Source organism: Theropithecus gelada, chromosome 19, assembly GCF_003255815.1.
Source record: "Theropithecus gelada isolate Dixy chromosome 19, Tgel_1.0, whole genome shotgun sequence".
NCBI classification, from domain to species: domain Eukaryota; kingdom Metazoa; phylum Chordata; class Mammalia; order Primates; family Cercopithecidae; genus Theropithecus; species Theropithecus gelada.
In genome coordinates this window covers 14,099,877-14,117,055 of record NC_037687.1, presented here as the reverse complement: position 1 = coordinate 14,117,055, position 17,179 = coordinate 14,099,877, and the positions used below count along the sequence as shown (strand labels likewise).

At 53.4% G+C, this 17,179-nt stretch overlaps 1 protein-coding gene across 1 annotated transcript in view; it reads right to left on the bottom strand.

Moving 5' to 3' along the window:
• Window positions 1-15,750, bottom strand: part of PKN1 (protein kinase N1) — a 32,383-nt gene extending 16,633 nt beyond the window's left edge. The window contains exons 1-7 of the mRNA XM_025367947.1: window positions 15,687-15,750; window positions 14,573-14,873; window positions 12,057-12,208; window positions 8,829-8,964; window positions 4,575-4,720; window positions 3,982-4,195; window positions 3,055-3,249 (exon numbers count right to left, since the gene is read on the bottom strand). Coding sequence (XP_025223732.1) covers window positions 3,055-3,249; window positions 3,982-4,195; window positions 4,575-4,720; window positions 8,829-8,964; window positions 12,057-12,208; window positions 14,573-14,873; window positions 15,687-15,725 — 1,183 coding nt within the window. The 5' untranslated portion in view covers window positions 15,726-15,750. The remainder of the gene's footprint in view (window positions 1-3,054; window positions 3,250-3,981; window positions 4,196-4,574; window positions 4,721-8,828; window positions 8,965-12,056; window positions 12,209-14,572; window positions 14,874-15,686) is intronic.
• Window positions 15,751-17,179: the final 1,429 nt, after the last annotated feature.

The following is a 17,179-nucleotide window of genomic DNA, read 5'->3' as shown; positions in this document are numbered from 1 at the left end:
CCCGGGTTCCCGCCATTCTCCTGCCTCAGCCTCCCGAGTAGCTGGGACAACAGGCGCCCGCCACCTCGCCCGGCTAGTTTTTTGTATTTTTTTTTTTTAGTAGAGACGGGGTTTCACCGTGTTAGCCAGGATGGTCTCGATCTCCTGACCTCGTGATCCGCCCGTCTCGGCCTCCCAAAGTGCTGGGATTACAGGCTTGAGCCACCGCGCCCGGCCCATAATCATTTTTAAGCGTCCAGTTCGGTGGCATAAAGTACATTCACGTTGCTGTGCAACCATTACCACCATCCATCTCCAGAACTTTCAGCTTACAAAACTCAAACTCTGTCCACATTAAAGAATAAACTCCCCATTCCCCTCCCTCTACTGCCCGGCATCCATCATTCTGCTTTCTGTCTCTATGAATCTGACTACTCTAGGAACCTCATATAACTGGAATCATACAATATTTGTCTTTTGGGGACTGGCTTATTTCACTTAGACTAACGTCCTCAAGGTTCATCCATGTTGCAGGATGAGACAGGATTTCTTTCCTTTTTTTTTTTTTTTTTTTTTTTGAGACAGAGTCTCACTCTGTCACCCAGGTTGGAGTGCAGTGGCATGATCTTGGCTCACTGCAACCTCCGCCTCCTGGGCTCAAGCGATTTTCCTCCCTAGTAGCTGGGATTACAGGCGTGCACCACCACGCCTGGCTAATTTTTGTATTTTTAATAGAGACGGGGTTTCACCATGTTGCCCAGGCTGGTCTCGCACTCCTGAGCTCAAGTGATCCACCTGCCTCGCCTCCCAAAGTGCTGGGATTACAGGCAGGAGCCACTGCGCCTGGCAGGATTTCTTTCCTTTTTAAATCGGAGTAATGTTCCATTGTACGGCCGGCCCCCGTTTTGTTTATCCATTCATCTACTGGTGGACACCGGGTTGCTTCCATTTTTGGCTTTCATAGTGCTGCTGTGAACACAGGTATACAAATATCTCTGAGACCCTTTTTTTAAAAAATATTTTTCTATCACTATTTTTAAAACTGACAAAAATTATATATTTATCATGTACAACATGTTGTTTTGAAATATGTATACATTATGGAACGTCCGAGGCCCTGTTTTTAATTCTTTTGGGGATATGCCCAGAAGTAGCTTTGGATCATATGGTTATTCTTGGTTGTTGTTTTTTTTTCTTTTTTTTTTTTGAGACAGAGTCTCATTCTGTCACCCAGGCTGGAGTACAGTGGCATGATCTCTGCTCACTCCAACCTCTGCCTCCTGGATTCAAGCAATTCTCCTGCCTCAGCCTCCAGAGTAGCTGGGACTACAGGCGCACACCACCACCACGCCCAGTTAACTTTTTATTTTTAGTAGAAATGAGGTTTCACCATGATGGCCAGGTTGGTCTTGAACTCCTGACCTCAGGTGATCCACCCACCTTGACCTCCCACAGTGCTGGGATTACAGGCGTGAGCCATTGTGCCTGGCCTGCTGACTCTGTTTTTAATCGTTTCAGGAACTGCCAATATTTCTCTCTCTCTCTCTCTCTCTTTCTTTCAGACAGTCTTGCTCTGTCGCCCAGGCTGAAGTGCAGTGGCTCGATCTTGGCTCACTGCAACTTCTGCCTCCTGGGTTCAAACGATTCTCCTGCCTCAGCCTTCTGAGTAGCTGGGATTACAGACACAAACCACCATGCCCAGCTAATTTTTGTATTTTTAGTAGAGAAGGGGTTTTGCCAGGATGGCCAGGCTGGTCTCGAACTCCTGACCTCATGTAATCTGCCCCCGCTCAGCCTCCCAAAGTGCTGGGATGACAGGTGTGAGCCACCACGCCCGGCCATGCCACTATATTTTCCATAGGGCTGCGCCATTTTACATTCCCACTAACAGTGCACAAAGGTTCTGATTTCTCTCCACATCCTAACACAGTTGTTATTTTCTGTTTGTTTTGTTGGGTTTGTAAAATAGTCATTCTAATAAGTATGATATATTGGTTTCTTGTTTGGTTTTTCCTTTTTTAAATTTTATTTATTTATTTATTTATTTTTTTTTTTTTGAGATGGAGTCTTGCTCTGTCGCACAGGCTGGAGTATGGTGGCGTGATCTCGGCTCACTGCAACCTCCGCCTCCTGGGTTCAAGCAATTCTCTGCCTCAGCCTCCCGAGTAGCTGGGATTACAGGCACCCACCACCATGCCTGGTTAATTTTTTTGTATTTTTAGTAGAGACGGGGTTTCACCACACTGGCCAGGCTGGCCTTGAACTCCTGACCTCATGATCCACCCGCCTCAGCCTCCCCGAGTGCTGGGATTACAGGCGTGAGCCACCACGCCCGGCCCTTTTTTTTTTTTTTTAATCTAAATAACCTTGATTTTTTTTTTTTTTAAATTTAGAGACAGGGTCTCTCTGTCATCTAGGCTGGAGTGAAATGGCTCAATGACAGCTCACTGCAGCCTGGAGCTCCTGGGCTCAAGTGATCCTCCCACCTCTAGAATAGCTAGGACTACAGGTGTGGGCCACCACATCTGGCTAATTTTTACATTTTATTTTTTGTAGAGACAGGGTCTTGCTATGTTGCCCAGGCTGGTCTCAAACTCCTGGCCTCAAGTGATCCTCCTGTCTCAGCCTCCCAAAGTGCTGGGATTACAGGCATGAGCTGCTGCACCTGGCCTGTTTGTTTGTTTTTGTTGTTTTTGTTTTCTTTTGAGACAGAGTCTCACTGTGTCACCCAGGCTGGAGGACAATGGCGCAATCATGGCTCACGGCAACTTCCACATCCCGGGTTCAAGTAATTCTCCTGCCTCAGCCTCACAAGTAGCTGGGATTACAGGTGTGCACCAGCATGCCCAGCTAAGTTGTATTTTTAAGTAGTGACTGCATTGCACTATGTTGGCCAGGCTGGTCTCAAATTCCTGATCACAAGTGATCCGCCTGCCTTGGCTTCCCAAAGTGCTGGGATTACATGCGTGAGCCACCACACCCGACCCTTGGCCTATTGTTTAAAGGTTTACAAATATGGGGCATTCCGGGTCCCCCATGCCACCCCATTTCTCAGGGCCCGCGATGCCCACTCACTGGTGTTCTCAGCGTCTGCTTTGAGGCTGCTCCGGCCACTGAGGCTTCCGCTTCGGCTGTAAAGGCCCCGGGCTGGGCGGCTCAGGAATGGGGGGCGGCTGTCTGGGGTCCCAGGTCCACCCCCTGAGGGCGTAGGGTTCCAGGGGATGGTCTCTGGGAGGTCTCTGCAGCCCACCACGCGTACCTCCAGGGTCCCTGCAGAAGGGGAAAGCTCAGCAGGGGGCCACTTCTGGGGCAGCCTGAGTGGAGGGGACCACAGCGGGGAGGGGACACATCGAGACGCAGCCATGGTACAAGTGGGAGCCAGTGAGGGACAACCAGGGTGGAGCACAGAGCCTGAGGCCAGGATGTCCGTGCTGGAATAGGAGAACATGAGACAAGCAGTCCTTCCGGGACGGGCTCCGATGCGGAAGTTTAGGGGCAGAAGGGAGGTTCAGGGTGCAGGCCGGGGCTCAGGCAAGCAGGAACAGGGTAGGACTAGGGGTTCTAGGGGAGGACTCGGTGGACGACCTGAGGCCTGAGATGGGCTAGGGGTCTACGGTGGGGCTGGTCTGGAGGGGTAGATGGCTGAGGGGTCTGTGGAAGGTGGGGCTGGCTGGTCTGCAGCAGGGGGATAGGAGGCTCAGGGCTGAGCGTTGTGAGGCTGAGGTGGGGCTGGGGGACAGGGGCTGGGGGAAAAATACTGGGCCAGGTGAAGAGAGATGGAGAAACTGAGAGGTGGGGAGGAGGCAAGAGCTCAGAATCAGAGGGCAAGGTAGGGTGAGAAGTCCAGAGTGCAACGGGCTGTCTACTGGAGAGGGGAGGAGACAATGGGATGGGAGTCCAGGGTTGGGGAGGGTGGAGATCCAAGTCGGGGGTCACAGGAATGGGGAAATCAGAGCAGTCAGAGGCCCAGGGCTGCAGGAGTGGGGCAGGTCTCAGGCCCACCTGTGAGCGGCGCGGGCTTGCACAGGGTGCTGTAGTGCGTGGCGGGAAAGGGCCCGGCCAGGCGGGCGCTAAAGGCGGCGGACGAGGCTGCAGCGAGCTCTTCTCGCAGCAGCCGCCCCTTGGGGTGGTCGGCGGGCAGCTCCCCCAGCCTCCGCTCCAGAGCCTCCCGCAGCAGCCCCAGCTTCTGGTTGGATTCTGTCAATTTCTCCTGGGCCTGTGGTGGGAAGTGTGGGGCTGGGGACGGGACCAGGCTTGCCCCTCCCCAAGTGCAGCCCTATGGCCCGTCCTCAGACTGAGTCTCGCACTGAATTCCTCCCTAGAGGGCTAAACCTCAAACCAATTTGGTCCCACCTCTGGGAAAACTAGGCCCCACCCCCTGCAGAGACCCCGCCCCTCACAGTGGCACTGTTCCTGGCTGATGCCCCGCTTCTCACAGCAGTCTACCCCGGCTGAGGCCCCACCCCATATAAAGGTCACATACCCTTTAAGGCTCCACCCCTCAAACCAGGGCCGTTCCTGGAGACATCCCCGCCGATGGCTGAAGCACCGCCCCCTGCTAAAGCCCCGGCTCTAATGAAAGCTCCGCCCCTCACCTCGCTGACTGCCTTGCGGTCCGGGGCCTTGGCAGCGCTGAGCAGGCGCAGTACGTTCTTGGCACCCTCGGCCACCGCGTGCTCCACTCGGAAGTGGTGCCGCAGCTCTTCGATGCGCAGCTCCACGGCCCCCAGGTCAGGACTCCCTGTGAGTGTGGAGTACAGGGCAGTAAGGCTAGCGTGCAGCGCCCCACCAACCTAGTCCCAGACACACAGCCATTCGCAGCAACAGACACGGGCCGCAGACAAACCATCATGAAGACGCATCACTCTTCACCCAAGGGGCAGGCACAGTGACACTGTCGCACTGTCACCTGCAGGCAGCCACACTTCCACCCAGACTCTTTTATCCAAACACCATCACTCACAGGGCCAGTCTTAGGGAAAAAGTTACCCTGTTACGGGGGACAGTCTGAGCAATGACACACAGGCACACTGTCACCCCAGGCTGACCGACACACACATTGTCACGGTCCCTCTTCACCTCCAGGGATTTGCACAGGGACAGATGCAGGCACACTGTGGCCCTCAGGGACAGCCACATTATCTAGATTTAGACACTGTCACCCAGGGGCTGTCACCCAAAGAGACAAGAACACATAAATCATAGGCCAAGCACGGTGGCTCAGACCTGTAATCCCAGCACTTTGGGAGGCCGAGGCGGGTGGATCACTTGAGGTCAGGAGTTTGAGACCAGCCTGGCCAACATGGTGAAACCCTGTCTCTACTAAAAATACAAAAATTAGCTGGGCATGGTGACGCAGGCCTGTAACCCCAGCTCCTCAGGAGGCTGAGGCAGGAGAATCACTTGAACCCAGGAGGCGGGGGTTGCAGTGAGCCGAGATTGCACCATTGCTCTCCTGCCTGGGTGACAGAGTGAGACTCCATGTTATTAAAAAAAAAAAAAAATCATACTGTCATACCCATGTTGCCACACCTCATTCCCCAATGAACAGTCACCAGGCTACACAGTCAACCAGGTACGGTGACACTCATGGGCATCTGGACAACCACAGACATACGACTACACTCACACAGATGCTGTCAGTCACAAAGACACTGTTAAGAGACTCAATGTTTGTCTCCTACCAAATTCCTATGTTGAACCCCTAATTCCCAGTGGGATGGCACTTGGAGAAGGGGCCTTTGAGAGGTAATTAGGGTTAGAGGAGGTCATGGAGGGAGGGCTATCATGATGGGATTAGTGCCCTTATCGGAGGAGGAAGAGGCTGGGTGCAGTGGTCCATGCCTGTAACCGCAGCACTTTGGGAGGCTGAGGCAGGAGGATCACCTGAGGCCAGGAGTTTGATACCAGCCTGGGCACCATAGAGAGAGCTTGTCTCTACTAAAAATAAAAAATAAATTAGCCAGGCGTAGTGGCGTGTGCCTGTAGTCCCAGCTATTCTGGAGGCTGAACCAGGAGGATCACTTGAGCCCAGAAAGTCGAGGCTGCAGTGAGCTGTGATCACACCACTGCACTCCAGCCTGGGTGACAGACCAAGACCCTGTCTCAAAAAACTAAAAATGAAAAATAAGAAGAGGAAGAGGCACTAAGGCTGTCTCTCCCTGTGAGGGTGCAGTAAGAAGGGAGCTGTCTGTAAGCCAGGAAGGGCGCCCTCACCAGGAACCGACCACGCTAGTAACCTGATCTGGGACTGCCAGTCTCCGGAACTGTGAAAAAAATAAATGTCTGTTGTTTAAGCCACTCAGCCTATGGGACTTTGTTATGGCAGCCCGAGTTAAGACAGGCACTGTCACACTGACACTGTCACACGATCGCCCACAGGGACACATGGCATTACCACTTTGTCACCAGCATAGGCACACTATCACCTGCAGGCAGAGGAACACATACTCTGTCACAAAGATGCAGTCACCCTGCCACATAGAGACACTGTCATGAGTCAGATTCTGTTACATAGACACGGCCCTGTCATCTTGGGCACAGGGACACAATTATAGGGGCAGAGAAACACAGTTACAGACACAAATGCATGTATGCCAAAGCACAAGGTCAAGAAAAGGGACACAGGCCAGGCACAGTGGCTCACGCCTATCATCTCAACACTTTGGGAGGGTAAGGCAGGAGGATCACTTGAGGCCAGGAGTTTGAAACCAGCCTGGACGACACAGCAAGACCTAGTCTCTACAAAATATATATATATATTTTAATAAGCTGGGTGTGATGGCACATGCCTATGGTCCCAGCTACCTAGCAGGATTGCTTGAGCCCAGAAGGTCAAGCCCGCAGTGAGTTATGATCACACCACTGCATTCCAGCCTGGGCAACAGAGCGAGACCCTGTCTAAACAAAAAAAGTGTATCGGCCGGGTGCGGTGGCTCACGCCTGTAATCCCAGCACTTTGGGAGGCTGAGGCAGGCAGATCACGAGGTCAGGAGATCGAGACCATCCTGGCTAACACAGTGAAACCCCGTCTCTACTAAAAATACAAAAAATTGGCCGGGTGTGGTGGCTCAAGCCTGTAATCCCAGCACTTTGGGAGGCTGAGGTGGGCAGATCATGAGGTCAGGAGATTGAGACCATCCTAGCTAACATGGTGAAACACCATCTCTACTAAAAACACAAAAAAATTTGCCGGGCACGGTGGCTCAAGCCTGCAATCCCAGCACTTTGGGAGGCCGAGACGGGCGGATCACAAGGTCAGGAGATCGAGACCATCCTGGCTAACATGGTGAAACCCCGTCTCTACTAAAAATACAAAAAAAAACTAGCCGGGCGAGGTGGCGGGCGCCTGTAGTCCCAGCTACTCGGGAGGCTGAGGCAGGAGAATGGCGTGAACCCGGGAGGCGGAGCTTGCAGTGAGCTGAGATCCGGCCACTGCACTCCAGCCTGGGCGACAGAGCGCGACTCCGTCTCAAAAAAAAAAAAAAAAAAAAAATTAGCCAGGCGTGGTGGCGGGCGCCTGTAGTCCCAGCTACTTGGAAGACTGAGGTAGGAGAATGGCATGAACCCGGGAGGCGGAGCTTGTAGTGAGCCGAGATTGCACCACTGCATCCAGCCTGGGCGACAGAGCAAGACTCCGTCTCAAAAGAAAAAAAGAAAGAAAAATTAGCCGGGTGTGGTGGCGGGCGCCTACAATCCCAGCTACTTGGGAGGCTGAGGCAGGAGAATGGTATGAACCCGGGAGGCAGAGTTTGCAGTGAGCCGAGATCGTGCCACTGCACTCCAGCCTAGGTGACAGAGCGAGACTCCGTCTCAAAAAAAAAAAAAAAAAGTGTGGCCTGAGGTGTATGTCAGTGCAATGGTGCACGTGATTGTGTGCCTGCACTGTGGATACCCGCATGGATTGCGCAGTGACTATGTGTGATGGTAGGATCACACATTCCTTTGTCTCTGGGTATTGTCACAGGGATGGGTGACTGGATGACTTTATTCCTAAAAGTCCCAGTGACTGATTAAGCGCCTTGTGGCAGCAGGTCTAGGGGTGACAGTGAGACTGTGTGTTTTTGTGTGTGTGTGTTTTGTGTGTCTGTTGCCCAGGCTGGAGTGCAGTGGGGCGATCTCGGCTTACTGCAACCTCTGCCTCCCGGGTTCAAGTGATTCTCCTGCCTCAGCCTCCTGAGTAGCTGGGACTACGGGTGCATGCCACCATGCCCAGCCGATTTCTGCATTTTTAGTAGAGACAGGGTTTCATCATGTTGGCCGCTGATCTCGAACTCCTGACTTCAAATGATCCGCCCACCTCGGTTTCCAAAGTGTTGGGATTACAGGCGTGAGCCACTGCACCCAGCTGAGACTGTGTTTATAAGGCAACATGCCTGTGACTATCAACTTCCTTGGAACTGTGTCTGTGTTATTGGTGTCCAAGTGAATGACACATGTGGACACAGTGTGACTGTGAGTGTGACTCTCTGTGACCAAGTGCCAGGGTCATTATTCAGAATAGGCAGTCAAAAACATAGTAAATAAATGGGTGTGGATGGGTACCAATAAAACTTTATTGACAAAAAACAAAAAAAGACAATGGATTGACCAAAAAAAAAAAAAAAAAAAAAAAAGACAATGGATAGATTTGGTCTGAAGGTGGTAATTTACCAACCCCTGATGTAATCCAAACTCTGCATGGGACAAAATGGGAAGCTCTGGCCCAGAGAGGGTCAGGAATGTGTTGAAGTCTCACAGTGGGTCACAGGATCCACCTCCCTGCCCCAGAAAGGGACTCATTATGGAGCTGGAGGCTGAACCCTGCAAGGCAAGATGCGGGCTAAGCTGTCTGGAAGCAAGGGACTCACCTTGGGTCTCATCCGGGGCTGCCTGGTTTTCCAGCTGGCCTGCCTGCAGCGCCCGGCGGAGTTGCATGCGGATGATGTCAATCTTGGTCTTACTGTCCTGCAACATCTGCTGGGCTGTCAGCAGCAGCTTCCGGTCCTGGAGGCAGAGACAGTCTGAGAGAGGAAGGCTAGGTGGTTGGGGTCTGGCCACACCATGCAGGTCCCAGGTGACTGTGGCAGTGTTCACATGTGGATGTAACAACACGCATTTGCAGGTCAGGCACGGTGGCTCATGCCTGTAATCCCAGCACTTTGGGAGGCTAAGGTGGGTGGACTGCTGAGCCCAGGAGTTAAAGACCAGCCTGGGCAACATGGCAAGACCTTGTCTCCACAAAAACAATGCAAAAATTAGCTGGGCGTGGTGGTGTGCACCTGTGGTCCCAGCTACTCAGGGGGCTGAGGCAGGAAGATCACTCAAGCCCAGGAGCTAAAGGCAACATTAAGCTGAGATTGCATCACTGCCCTCCAGCCTGGGCAACAGAGTGAGACCCTGTCTCAAAATAAATAAATAAGTAAATGAATGCACTTCCATGCATTCCTGGATACAGTGGGATGATATAGTAAATGGGGTTTGAATCCTGGCTCTGTCACTCAACATCTGTGTGACCTCCAGCAAGCCATTCAACCTCTCTCAGCTGCAATTTGTTTTATTGATTGATTGATTGGTTGAGACGGGGTCTCGCTCTGTTGCCCAGGCTGGAGTGCAGTGGCACAATCTCGGCTCACTGCAGCGTCCACCTGCTGGGTTCAGACGATTCTTTTGCCTCAGCCTCCTGAGTAGCTGGGATTACAGGCACCTGCCACCACGCCCAGCCTTTTTTTTTTTTTTTTTTTTGAGACAAAGTCTCGTTCTGTCACCCAGGCTGGAGTGTAGTGGCGTGATCTCAGCTCACTGCAACCTCTGCCTCCCAGGTTCAAGCGGTTCTCCTGCCTCACCCTTCCGAGTAGCTGGGATTACAGGCATGTGCCACCACGCCTGACTAGTTTTTGTTTTTTTTCAGTAGAGTTGGGGTTTCGCCATGTTGGCCACGCTGGTCTTGAACTCCTGACTTCAAGTGATCCGCCCGCCTCAGCCTCCCAAAGTGCTGGGACCCGCACCTGGCCTACTCTATTCATTTTCATCGGGTCAGTATCACCCCTGAGGGGGCAAAAATTCTTAGGGGGTGAGAAACTCTTATTCTTTTTGTGTATAATGCTCAGATACACGTAAAAAGATATACAGTTGTTCTAGGTTTTAAATTTTCATAGAATGGTGTTCAAATACTTGTACACGGGTGTTCATAGCAAAACTATTCACAATTGCTAAAAAGGTGAAAACAACCAAATGTCCATCAATTGATAAATGGGGCGCAGTGGCTCACGTCCGTCATCCCAGCACTTTGGGAGGCCAAGGCAGGAGGAATGCTTGAGCCCAGGAGTTCGAGTCCAGCCTGGGCAACACAGACCCCTATCTCAATAAAAATAAAAAATAAATTAAATAAATAAAATAATGTTAGGCCAGGCAAGGTGGCTCACATCTGTAATCCCAGCACTTTGGGAGGCCGAGGTGGGCAGATCACCTGAGGTCAGGAGTTCGAGACTCGCCTGGCCAATATGGTAAAACCCCATCTCTACTAAAAATACAAAAATTAGTGGGGTGTGGTGGCACGTGCCTGTAATCCCAGGTACTTGGGATGCTGAGGCATGAGAATCGCTTGAACCCAGGAGGCGGAGGTTGTAGTGAGCCGAGAGCATGCCACTGCACTCCATCCTGGGTGACAGAGTGAGACTCTGTCTCAAAAAAATAAATAAAATCGTGTCATTAAAAAAATCCATGCAGTCTGTCCTCCCATGTGACACTCACGTGGAAGGACAGGCGCACGCCAGCCTGTGGGTCTGGACGTTAATCCTCTAGCTGTAGGTCGGCCTGTGCTTGTGGTATCAGAATTTCTGGGTGTTGATGGAGACCTGTTGATGGTGCTCCTGGGACTGACTGGCAGGATGGGGGATATGTGTGTGTCTGTGTGTCCGTGTGCACCAGTCTCTGGGTATGATATAAGTGTGTGTGTGTGTCCAGATGTGGCAACATCCATGTGTTGTTAGATGTTGTTACCGCTGTGTGTCTAGATGTTATGACAGCATGTGTGTATGTGTCTCTAGATGTTATGACAGCATGTGTGTGTGTGTGTCTAGATGTTATGACAGCATGTGTGTATGTGTCTCTAGATGTTATAACAGCATGTGTGTGTGTGTGTGTGTGTCTAGATGTTATGATGGTGTGTGTGTGTCAAGGTATTGACATGACTGTGTGTGCTTGTAACAGGAGACACCATCAGCAGTGAGAGGCTGCATGTTGCCCTGACTGTGGATGGGCCTGAGGCTCTGCAGGAGACCATGGGAGGAGGGGAGACAATCTGCCACATGTCTGTCTGACAACGCCCATAGTCATGCTTCTCATATGCCCCCATGAGCTGCCTGTGCCTTAGTCCTGACACCAAGTTACACCCATCAGCCAGTGTGTCCCCAATCCAAAGGCTCCCAGCCTCCCATGGGGACAGCTGTAGGCTACACCCTATGCCCCCAGCCTGTGATCTGCTCACACCTGTGCATGTATACAGCTGTATACATGTGCAGTGTGTGTGCAGATACACGGGTGGGTGAGTGTGTACATGTGGGTGGGTACATGTGCGTGTGCACTGCAAATGTGTATGCAGATGTGGGTGCACAGGCAGGTGTGTGTGCATACGCAGGTGTGTGTGCACATGGGGGTGTATCTACACATGCTGGTATATGCACATGTGGTTGTGTGCAAGTGTGCATGCACGTGCAGCTGTGTGTGCACGTTCAAGGGTGTGTACACATGCAGGTGTGTGCACATGTGGTGGGTGTATATGTGTGTGTACATGTGGGTGAGCGTGCATGCATGCAGGTAGGTGTGTGCATGTACAGATGTGGGGGTACATGCCAGTGTGTGCACGTACAGGCATGGGTGCACACTCGAGTGGGTGTGTGCACATGCAGACAGGTGTGTACACATGCGGGTGGGTGTGCACATGTGGGGTGTGCATGCACAGGTGTGGGTGCACACTCGATGGGCGTGTGCACACGGGGACAGATGTGTACACATGCGGGTGGGTGTGCACATGTGGGCGGACTGTACGTGCACAGGTGTGGTGTGTGCACACGGCGTGTGTGCGTGTGCTGCCTCACCTTGGTGCTGCCATTGCTATAGGTCTGGATCATGTTCTCCGCCCCCTGCTTCACCTTCAGCTCAATGGCCAACTGCTTCTCCAGGCCCGCCACACGGCTCAGGTTGGTGGCCGAGCAGGTGGGGCCGCCCGCACCGGGGGACTGGGGGCCATCTACAGGTCACAGGTGGGAGAGAGTCATCACGCATGGTCACCTCGGTCTGCCTGGGAGGCTTCATCCTCAGCCCAGCCTGGGCATTGCCCCTGAGGCACGGGGAGGGGGAGCTGGGGGCCAGCAGGCAGGCAGGCAGAGGGACACCAGGGCCCAGCAGTCTACCCACCCACCCACCCGGGGAAACTCCTCGGGGCTGGGGCAGGACTCAGGATGAAAGAGTGCAGGCGAGCACCCAGGTGTCTTAGTGTGTCCTTGGTGCTGGGTCCACTGCATCTGGGAGGCCCGTTAGTAACTACGTACGTGGCTTGTGTGAGCCTGTGGGTGTGGGAGTGGTGCCATCTGTGAGCTGCAGGGTGTTGGCATGGCTGACTGTGTGTCTCCCTAGGTGTTAGTGTAACTCTGTGAGACGCCATGTGTTAGGATGACTGAGATCGTGGGTGTTGGGAGATGCTCTGCGTACATCTCTGACTGTTGCTACAACTGTGACTTCAGATCCCCAGGTTGGTATGACTGAGTCTCCGGGTGTTGGCACATCCGGATGCATGTGTCTGCGTGAGTCTCTGGAGAGTGGTGTGATGCTCGAGGGGACCCTGGGTGCAGAAATGACTGAGGCTGGGCGCAGTGGTTCACGCCTATAATCCCAGCACTTTGGGAGGCCGAGGCAGGCGGATTGCTTGAGGTCAGGAGTTAAAGACCACCCTGGCCAACATGGCAAAACCCCGTCTCTACTAAAAATACAAAAATTAGCCAGGCGTGGTGGCTCATGCCTATAATCCCAGCTAATTGGGAGGCTGGGGCAGGAGAAACACCTGATCCTGGGAAGTGGAGGTTGCAGTGAGCCGAGATCGTGCTATTGCACTTCAGCCTGGGTGACAAGAGTGAAACTCTGTCCGTCCCCCTCCCCCCGCAGAAAAAATTTAAACTGCTGGGCGAGGTGGCTCACAACTGTAATCCCAGCATTTTGGGAGGCAGATCACCTGAGGTGGGTGGATCAGTTGAGGTCAGGAGTTTGAGACCAGCCTGGCCAACATGGTGAAACCCCATCTCTACTAAAAATACGAACATTAGCCGGGCATGGGGGCACACGCCTGTAGTCCCAGCTACTCAGGAGGCTGAGGCAGGAGAATCGCTTGAACCTGGGAGGTGGAGGTTGCAGTGAGCTGAGATCACACCACTGCTCTCCAGCCTAGGCAACAGAGCGAGAGTCCGTCTCAAAAAGAAAAAAAAAAAAAGAAAAAAAAATGTAAAACCAATAAAAATTTTTTAAATTAAAAAACAATCTGGGTGCAATGGCTCACACCTGTATTCCCAGCATTTGGGAGGCCAAAGCAGGAGGATCACTTGAAGCCAGGAGTTCTAGCCAAGCCCTGGCAACATACCAAGATCCTGTCTCTACAAAAAGAAAAAAAGAAAGAAAGAAATTAAATCGCCGGGCGCGGTGGCTCAAGCCTGTAATCCCAGCACTTTGGGAGGCCGAGACGGGTGGATCACGAGGTCAGGAGATCGAGACCATCCTGGCTAACATGGTGAAACCCCGTCTCTACTAAAAAAATACAAAAAACTAGCCGGGCGAGGTGGCGGGTGCCTGTAGTCCCAGCTACTCGGGAGGCTGAGGCAGGAGAATGGCGTGAACCCGGGAGGCGGAGCTTGCAGTGAGCTGAGATCCGGCCACTGCACTCCAGCCCGGGCGACAGAGCCAGACCCCCCCTCAAAAAAAAAAAAAAAAAAAAAAACAGAAATTAAATCAGCCAGGCATGGTGGTATATGCCCATAGTCCCAGCTACTTGGAAGGCTGAGGTAGGAGAATTGTTTGAGCCCAGGAAATTGAGGCTGTAGTGAGCTTTGATCACACCACTGTACTCTAGCCTGGGTGACAAGGCAAGACCCTGTCTCAAAACAAAAACAAAAATAAACAGTCTTTGGGCATCATCCATGTAATTGTGAGAGTTTCTGGGTATTCGTGTGACAGTGTGCACACCCTTGAGTGTTGCCTGGGTGTTGGTGTGGCTGTGTCTGGAGGTATTTGTGTGACAGTATGTGCACCCTTGGGTGTGCCTGGGTGTTGGTGTGGCTGTTCTTTTAGGTGTTTGTGTGAGTGTGTGCACATCCTTGAATGTTGCCTGGGTGTTGGCGTGGCTGTGTCTAGAGGTATTCATGTGACAGCGTGCACAGTCTTGAGTGTTACCGGGTGCTGGTATGGCTGTATGCACCTCTCTGGGTGTTGGTGGCTGCGTGGGTCATGGCATGAGTCTCCCTGGGGGTCCGTGGAGATGGGTTAACCTGGCTCTGGAGACCATGGGTGAGCCAGTGAGCAGTGGAGCCCCTGCCTGGAGTCCCGCATCCCCAGAGGCATCCCAGCTCACCATGGGTGGCCACCGGGTCGGGCAGCACCACATGGGCGTGCAGCTCCTGCAGCTGCTGGTGCAGCAGGTCGAGGCGGCGCGAGGAGCCCCGCAGCAGCAACTCCACGGGGCCCAGGCTGTGGCCCAGGTCGGTGGTGGCCCGCCGCAGGTTCTCAGCACCCTCCTTAAGCTTCAGCTCCTTGCGGATTTCCCGCCGCAGCCGCTCCCGCTCCAGCTCCAGCTGCTGCTGCACCCCAGGGGCTGCCAGGTCTGCCCCAGCCAGGCCCAGCTGCTCTAGCAGGGACCAGCTGCGAGGCTCACTCTGCGGGGGACACAGCAGGGTCAGTGGGGTTAGGAGGACTCTGGGTGCAGACCACATGCAGCCAGCCTGGCCCAGCCTCTGCCCTGGATTGGGGCTCCCAAGACAGGGCCTGCTCTACCTCCTCTGACTCTCAAAACTGGAAGGTGACAAGACCCTGCCACTGCTTCCTGACCTCCCCAAACTGGGAGGTCTCAAGAGCAGGGCCTTGTCACCCCCGCCACCACAGGGTCCCCCACATTAAGGGGGTCTCAAGAATAAGATCTGTCTCCCTTCTGCTGCCTCCCCCAAACGAGAGGGTCCCAAGGGAAGATTCCTTCTTTTCTCTGCTGCCCCCCAAAACTAAGGGCCCAAGGGCAGGCCCTGTCTTCTCTCTGCTGTATCCCCAAAACTACAGGGTCCTGAGGACAGGCCCCATCTTCCCTCACACCTGTACCCTGAAACTATGGCAACCCGAGGACAGGCCTCATCTTTCCTTGGCTACACCCCCAAAACCAGGGCATCCCAAGGGCAGGCCAAGTCTTCTCTCTGCTGTACCCCCAAACTATGGGGTCTTGAAGACCCTCATCTGCTCTTCTCCTGTCTTCAACAACTGGGACCCTAAAGAGCAGAGCCTGGACTCCTTCCTCCTGTCTCTCCCCAACCTGGGAGCCCCGAAGGGCCCTGGATAGTCTCATCCTCCAAACAGAGAACTCTGAGGCCAGCGCCCCATCTCCTCTCCTTGTTCCCAAACAGAGAGGTACCCAGGGAAGGACTACTGGCCTATGCCACTTGGGGTCCCCTTCTGCCTGCCCCCACAGGGACCCTGGACCCCACCTCCAGCTCCTGCTCCGAGGGGGTACTGGCCTCCGCCATCCTGGGTCCGGGCTGAGGGCTCCGCCCTCTTCCTGAACCTCAGCCCCACCAGGGCCTCTCGGCCGCCACTTCCTCTTTCCTGTCAACTCCCAGCACCCCTCGCATGGGGCCAACTCCAGGGCATCTAAGGGACCTTCCGTTCAGCCACCTCTGGGGCCAAGCCTACTCCTCTAGATGAAACCCAGGGACAGTCCTTGCTCCCTGTCCCTAGAGAATGTCCAAAGTGTAGGCAGTTTGTACATTCACACACTCATGGTGTATCCATGAGGGGATGCAGGCTCTGGAGGCTGACTTGAGTGTGCAAACACTTTCAAATACATATGTGGATATGCACACAACACAGGCTCACAAGTGTTTGCACACTTTCTTTTTCTTTTTTTTTTTTTTTTTTGAGATGGAGTCTCCCTGTGTTGACCAGGCTGGAGTGCAGTGGTGCGATCTTGGCTCACTGCAACCTCCACCTCCCGGGTTCAAGCAATTATCTTGCCTCAGCCTCCCAAGTAGCGGGGATTACAGGCATGTGCCGCCACACCCAGCTAATTTTTGTATTTTTGGTAGAGATAGGGTTTCACCATGTTGGCCAGGCTGGTCTCGAATTCCTGACCTCAGGTGATCCGCCCCCCTCGGCCTCCGAAAGTGCTGGGATTACGGGCGTGTACTACCGCGCCTGGCCTGCGTTTGCACACTGTTATGGCTGCAGGTGTGTGCCTGCAACACAGGCTCACACGTGTGCACACTCCCATGCCTGTGTGTGTGGATGAAACAAAGATCCACACACAGGTGCACACTTCTACACCTGCAGGTGTATGCCTGGAAAATGGGCTCACAGTGTACCCATTCCCATGCCCACCACATATGCACTTATTTGCAAACACATACAAGTGCTTATGAGTTTCACTCTAGAACCCATACAAAACACACTCCCACCTGCCCGAGAGGGCACAGCCCACATGCTCATGCGTGTGCACATGCTCACACACGTATGCACGCTCCCCGAGGCCCCTGCAGTGCGTCCATGCTCCCACAGACCTCCAGCCTTGCGACTATCTGCGTATGTCCCTACAGCCAGACTCTCTCAGCCACCCCTTGTCCCCGGCTTCCCCTTCAGGGTCAGAACAGCCACTTCTTCAGAGACGAGGCCCCCTTCCTGCAGACGGACCGTCCCAACTTCCTGCTTACTCTCAGTCCAGTCACCAACTGTTATTGACCATAGCTGAGAGGTCCAGGGTCCCAGCCAGCCCAGTGGCACCTCCCTCAGGCCAACACAATTAGGGGACAGCACTGGGGGACTGGGATAAGAATTTGCAAAACCAGGCCAAGCACGGTGCCTCATGCCTATAATCCCAGCATTTTGGGAGGCCGAGGTAGGTGGGTCACCTGAAGTCAGGAGTTCGAGACCAGCCTGACCAACATGGAGAAACCCTGTCTCTACTAAAAAAAAAAAAAAAAAAAAA